This window comes from Ptychodera flava, chromosome 3 (genome assembly GCF_041260155.1).
Source record: "Ptychodera flava strain L36383 chromosome 3, AS_Pfla_20210202, whole genome shotgun sequence".
NCBI lineage: Eukaryota > Metazoa > Hemichordata > Enteropneusta > Ptychoderidae > Ptychodera > Ptychodera flava.
Genome location: NC_091930.1, coordinates 49,455,402 through 49,462,184, shown reverse-complemented (window position 1 = coordinate 49,462,184; position 6,783 = coordinate 49,455,402). Strand labels below are relative to the sequence as shown.

General features: G+C 36.3%; 1 protein-coding gene across 1 annotated transcript in view; it reads right to left on the bottom strand.

Moving 5' to 3' along the window:
• Positions 1-6,783, bottom strand: part of LOC139129374 (uncharacterized) — a 10,727-nt gene continuing 3,944 nt past the window's right edge. The window contains exons 4-5 of the mRNA XM_070695007.1: positions 5,680-5,820; positions 1-712 (exon numbers count right to left, since the gene is read on the bottom strand). Coding sequence (XP_070551108.1) covers positions 582-712; positions 5,680-5,820 — 272 coding nt within the window. The 3' untranslated portion in view covers positions 1-581. The remainder of the gene's footprint in view (positions 713-5,679; positions 5,821-6,783) is intronic.

The window sequence follows — 6,783 nt, the reverse complement described above, 5'->3', positions numbered from 1 at the left end:
CCAGAGTTCAACTAGTTGACACAGCATGTAGGTGTGAGTACCAATCAATGATATTGTTGAACAATTTACGTCGCAATTTTGAATTAAAATTGCCGAATATGACGTGACATTTTTCCACAGAATGCCATGTTGATGATACTAAGACTCTGTAGATAAACACGGATCAGGAATACTAATGAGTAATGCCCTTGTTTTACACAACATCAAAAGTTAGAGAGCTTATTTACATTTATCTGTTCCACTGAAAACTGTGAGATCATGATCAAGTTCGATGCAAACTTGATGATCATGAAAATCTTGACAAGGGAACTGAGATGATTACAATAATTTTTGACAATTGTTCAGTTGTATATGGGTGTTTTGTCTTTTTGTGGGTTAAAATTGTTTGCCTGACTTTCAGTTCTAAATACTTTTCTTTTAAATGACGTTAATATTTTTCTTACTATTTTTAACAAATCTTCACTCAGAATTTAAACTTCAAATTATATATGTAAATATTGCAATAAAGACAATTATACTGTCATTACAATGCAAAGGACTTTTGCAACCATATAAATCTATAAAATGTTAAAAAATTATTTTCATTTCTGGAGAAGTTTGTTCTTCTGATGCCTCCTGGCGTTTCCAATCTTGTTTTGGAACTTGGTATTGAACGTCTTGGCACTCAGGTCCATTGTCCTCATCTGCTCTTTGGCCTTGGCATACAAGTAGGCTGCAAGACACAAAGTGTGAGAAATGAGAAATCATTCCATTACTGTGTAGCCCATACTTATATACAGTACTTTTATAGGGGCAGTCTTCAATCCCTGGTTCTCACATTAGTGGTCATTCAGAGGGTCCGCACAGTACTATAGATTTCCCATAATTCATTATGCTTTGTATCCTTGGAGACACCTGAGTGAAGTCTACCATGTCTCCCATGTGTAGACAAATTCAACGACTATTTATCAAAATTTTGAAAAACGTACTTTTATGCACACCATTCTTCTCAATTCTCATTTTAAATAATTTGGAAAATTATGCATAATTGAGAGAGGAGATAGCATTTTTGTGAAATTTGCCACAGATTGTGTCCTCAGCCATACAGAATAATGTGATGGAAAGTAGGGAGACTAGTTGCACCTGTTTCATGAAACAAAAGGATATAGATTTTTTGCAACAGAAGTGACAAAAGAAATTTGCATGCTAAGTTTTCTCAGAGAATGACCCCTTCAGTTCGTCATAACTTGCTGCCCAAAAAGCAAGGCATTTGTAGTACCTAAAGAATGTGACTTTTCTGGTTGTTTAGCGGTTATTTTGAAACTTTCACTGATATATCTAAACGTACTTTTACTAGATATTACATGTATTTAAAAATTATTCTGATGCTGCACACCAATGCTTACATGCAGAAATGAAAAAGTTTTTAGAAAAGTAACCTTAAAGGATACAAATCATAGAGAATTGTGGGTAATTTATGTACTGTGGTCTGTTCAGAATCATGCACATTTTACCCAAACTTATTCAAAATTACACAAAGAAAATTACGTCTGCATAATGTACTACATATTGACGAAGTGCAGTTCCATAATACGACACACTCAGCCCACACTGAATCGCCTTAACATAGTTCGATGCAGGACCAAAATAGAACACATAAACCTGCTTGCTGGTTAAAGTTACCATGATATTCATTTAAGATTTGGAGCCGACTGCAACTTTCGATGCAGCATTGTATCCCATCATCACAAAGCATAGTGTCAATACGTTCTGTTCAGACAAAGGTTCTAAAAACAAAGGCAGGACTTGGATTCACATGTCAATCTAGTCTATCTTGTTAGTTATACAATATACAGTCATTGTTATCATATTGCATGTTATTGAGATAGTGTGTACAGGTGACGAGTCTGTCGAGTGGCATTCTTGAAGTTCCGCAGGGCTTAAAAACAGGCATACTAAAGGAAAATTCAACCTCCCTCCCTTCCAGCCAAGTTCTACAGAAAAAGACTGCCAAAACCACTTCAGATCTACTGATTTCTGCATATTTTACGCTGACGTACACAATTTGATATATTTTATGCAAATAGTCCTGTTTCAAAATGACCTATGATTATGTCCTTGACAAATGTATCTGCCAAATGGATTGATTTTTGTGGTCCTTTAAAGTCTGCTTACAGCTCACTGATTGGCTGGACCCTTTCTTCTAGGTCTCATTAGCATGTAAAGTTCATCTCACAGCAATGTGATTGGTTGCCTTGTATACTTGTGTTAGCTTCATTCTGTAGTGTTCACTGCCTCCTAACAAAGTGTCTCATCTACTTCCTGGATACCGCTGTGGTAACCAGTTATTTAAAGTATTTGCAACTATGACGTGGTTCAATCATAACGTACAAAGTCAAAGACAGAATGCCGAATTTGCCGGAGAAACATTCACTGGTTCAAAACATGCATGTCTATTGGGCTCCAAATACTTGCTACGATTCAGTTTTTGGGTGATATTTTGATGGTGCTGGTATGAACCTAAGACTTACTATAATTAATCGTAAATTTGTTTTGAACACAAACATTCCAAGCAATATAATAACATATCAGCTGTTCACCAATAGGGTCTGTGAATCATGAACCACTTCTGCATGATGGACCGTTTTCAATTTCCCAGCATGCCAACAGCATACCCTGAATTATACTATACATGTACCAGCTTGTTCTTGCAAAGCCAGCGATCTGATTGGTTCAGATACATTGTATTATTCATGATGTATCACAGTCAGAACACAACAGACAGTACACTGCTACATTGTAGCTAGCATTTCTGAAGTATCGGGCACCGTGAGAGCCTTTTACATTCGTTCACTTTTTGGGGGGAAAACAACAATTAGTGTAAATTGGGCATAAAGTACACAAGTTGTAATAATTCATCATCTCATGGCCATATTTCAATCCATTTTTTATGAAACCATTGTGTACACTACTTAGAGCAATTTCGATGACACCATTGGTCAAAACAGAATGTTTCTCTAATTTACCCTTTATTCTTGTTTAGGATGTCATTAAGATTTTCTTAAAAGGAACTAAAAATATCATTGACACCTCTAGTTCCAAAATAATGACATTTACTGCATTGGCACTGAACATCCCAACTTTTTTTATGGTAAACCGGTGACATTAGTCGTGAGGGAGTTTTTTCTTTTTAATTTCACCAGTTTCTGAGCTATACAGCAGTTATGATTGTTAGAATGATGCGCTTCAGGTGTCTGAACATTGTAAGCATTGTTAGCATTATGAAATCAATTCGTCCCAGACTTTTTTCCACATGGCACAAGATATCATCACTGGGCCAAACGTTTCAAAATTTACTCAAGAATATGCTTTTTTGCCCTACCAACCACATTAAAAAATTACTATTAAAAGCCACAATCGCTGAACACCAAACGTGGAGTGCAAAATAAAACCACCAAATTGAATGGTTTTATATGTTTCTCAGTAGACATTGAGTTTCTTTGTTTTTGTCTTCACATTGGGGTCGAACCACATGCAAACGTCCTGACTAACTTGATACTCCAACAGTTTCCATGAAGTACATTGGACACTACATAATGATGCATTACTAAATGACCCTCACACAGGGACATAAGGTGGCTAATCACAGTGCCGTAAACTGAACATTACAGAGTAATGAGACCGATGAGAATGGGTCCAGCCAATCAGTGAGCTGTAAGTTATAGGACTGCAAACAACAATCACTGTGACCGGTACATATGTCTTGGACCTCACTTATGAAACAGGATGATAAAACCCAACTTACGTATAATCATACACAAGTTTCAAAATAGTAACAGAACGCTGGTTGTTGACATTGACTGCTGATATGATTTGAGTCCTCTGTTCTCCTATACAAGTTGTGCAGTTACTCAGTTTGCCTTGAGATAAATCTGACAAAGCATACTTCTTTAAAGATTTTTCTAGCATTTTTTGTTTGATGTTAATGACTAGTCTCGGATCTTCTTCAAAAATCATGTTGTAATGCACAATGTTAATAATTTCTACGACAATAGTATACCTACATTTGTTTGTGTTCCTGTGCCCTGTCAAGTGTCAAATATTATGTTTGAAGACTGAATTTTAATCCAGGCTAGCATTCTTGTTTATTAGGCCATATTTTGTATGCAGCTACGGTAACCTAAAACATCATGTATAGATTATAATACATACAGCTTTGGAAACCTACCATATCACTGCATAGATTATAATCCATACAGGTTTGGAAACCTATGACATCATGCATAGATTATAATCCATACAGGTTTGGAAACCTATGACATCATGCACAGATTATAATCCATACAGGTTTGGAAACCTATGACATCATGCATTGATTATAATCCATACAGGTTTGGAAACCTATGACATCATGCACAGATTATAATCCATACAGGTTTGGAAACCTATGACATCATGCACAGATTATAATCCATACAGGTTTGGAAACCTATGACATCATGCACAGATTATAATCCATACAGGTTTGGAAACCTATGACATCATGCATAGATTATAATCCATACAGGTTTGGAAACCTATGACATCATGCATAGATTATAATCCATACAGGTTTGGAAACCTATGACATCATGCATAGATTATAATCCATACAGGTTTGGAAACCTATGACATCATGCACAGATTATAATCCATACAGGTTTGGAAACCTATGACATCATGCATTGATTATAATCCATACAGGTTTGGAAACCTATGACATCATGCATAGATTATAATACATACAGCTTTGGAAACCTATGACATCATGCATAGATTATAATCCATACAGGTTTGGAAACCTATGACATCGTGCATTGATTATAATCCATACAGGTTTGGAAACCTATGACATCATGCACAGATTATAATCCATACAGGTTTGGAAACCTATGACATCATGCACAGATTATAATCCATACAGGTTTGGAAACCTATGACATCATGCACAGATTATAATCCATACAGGTTTGGAAACCTATGACATCATGCACAGATTATAATCCATACAGGTTTGGAAACCTATGACATCATGCACAGATTATAATCCATACAGGTTTGGAAACCTATGACATCATGCATAGATTATAATCCATACAGGTTTGGAAACCTATGACATCATGCATAGATTATAATCCATACAGGTTTGGAAACCTATGACATCATGCATAGATTATAATCCATACAGGTTTGGAAACCTATGACATCATGCATAGATTATAATCCATACAGGTTTGGAAACCTATGACATCATGCATAGATTATAATCCATACAGGTTTGGAAACTATGACATCATGCATAGATTATAATCCATGCAGCTTTGGAAACCTATGACATCATGCATAGATTATAATCCATGCAGCTTTGGAAACCTATGACATCATGCATAGATTGTAATCCATGCATAGATTATAATCCATGCAGGTTGGTAACCTATGACACCATGCACAGATTATAATCCATCAGGTTTGCCACTGTATACAAGCTGCATTGGGTTAATTATGTGTAAATGTTTGCTCTCTGCAGCCACACATACAGTATGTGGCAAAGCAAGGCTACGTCTAATGCGCATATATTCATTCATACCGGCTGCAAAAATGTGGGAGCATTTGCTCTGTGCCACCACACACATGTAACACATGCAACTACCCTGGACTTACCTCTGACTGCATTGACGCGATGTTGATCCAGGGGTTGTTTCTCATCAGCATCCTTTTTATTTACTCGCAAACCCAAGCCACGGGACTGGCATAGCTCTTTTTGCGTGAACACAATGTCAATGACTTCATTCAGGAGTGTTCCTACAGATGGGTGATAAAAAACAAAAGATGATGTGGTGCCAATAGTGGGCGTTGAGGGCAGTGTAAGTAGACAAGAAAACATTCTACCTGCATTTATATTGGGAATTTACATCAGGGTCCACTAACTCAAAGTCATTTAAACCTCAATAACTTTTCAGGCGTTTTTAAGGCATATCAAGGACTTTTAGAAGTTAAACACATAATTTTTCAGATATAATTTTTTACAATACCTCATTTTTTTATGTATGATTTTCCATACCATTTCTATGATATCACTAGTGTGAGTATAAATTTTCTAGGACTTTGGAAGACTCACTGGTATTGACCAGAACTTTCCTTCCTTCATCACCAATGCAAAGTCAGACAGTGCCCTCTACCTGTAAACAGCTTACCACACAATAGAAAAAAAACAGCAGTTACCCCTGACTTTGGTCAAGTTATTAAGCTCACGGGGAAAAAGGAGTCTTAGAGAACCATAGACTGCAATTGCCAGTATTTGTGGAGAAATGCTGTTGGAACTTTGCAACAAAGTTATGTTATTATTGAAGGCCATGGTTAACTAAATTAAATTTTATGGATCAAGAACAAACACAGGAATTTAACTGTTCTCAAAGCCCGACTGTCATTTTTAAAATGTTCCTATTAGAATTACTGCTCTTTTGCTACACAGTAACTGATCAAAGTCCACTTCAACGTTGTTCCCTGGATACAGATGGGTCAGTTTTTAAATTATGTTTATTTCACTGATGAGTATGCAATGTGCATATTTTTATACAAAGCTGTATTTGCCATGCGACCCTGCAATATACACTGTATACAACACCTGCACAATTTGACACTCCAATAATTTTGAAAAGAATTATGACATGGTGCAAAAATTAAAGCGAATTTTCAGTTCTTAGGATCTAACCTTTGTTGTTAAGTCCCTTGAAATCTGTGCAGGCGGAGCACACAATAGTCTCT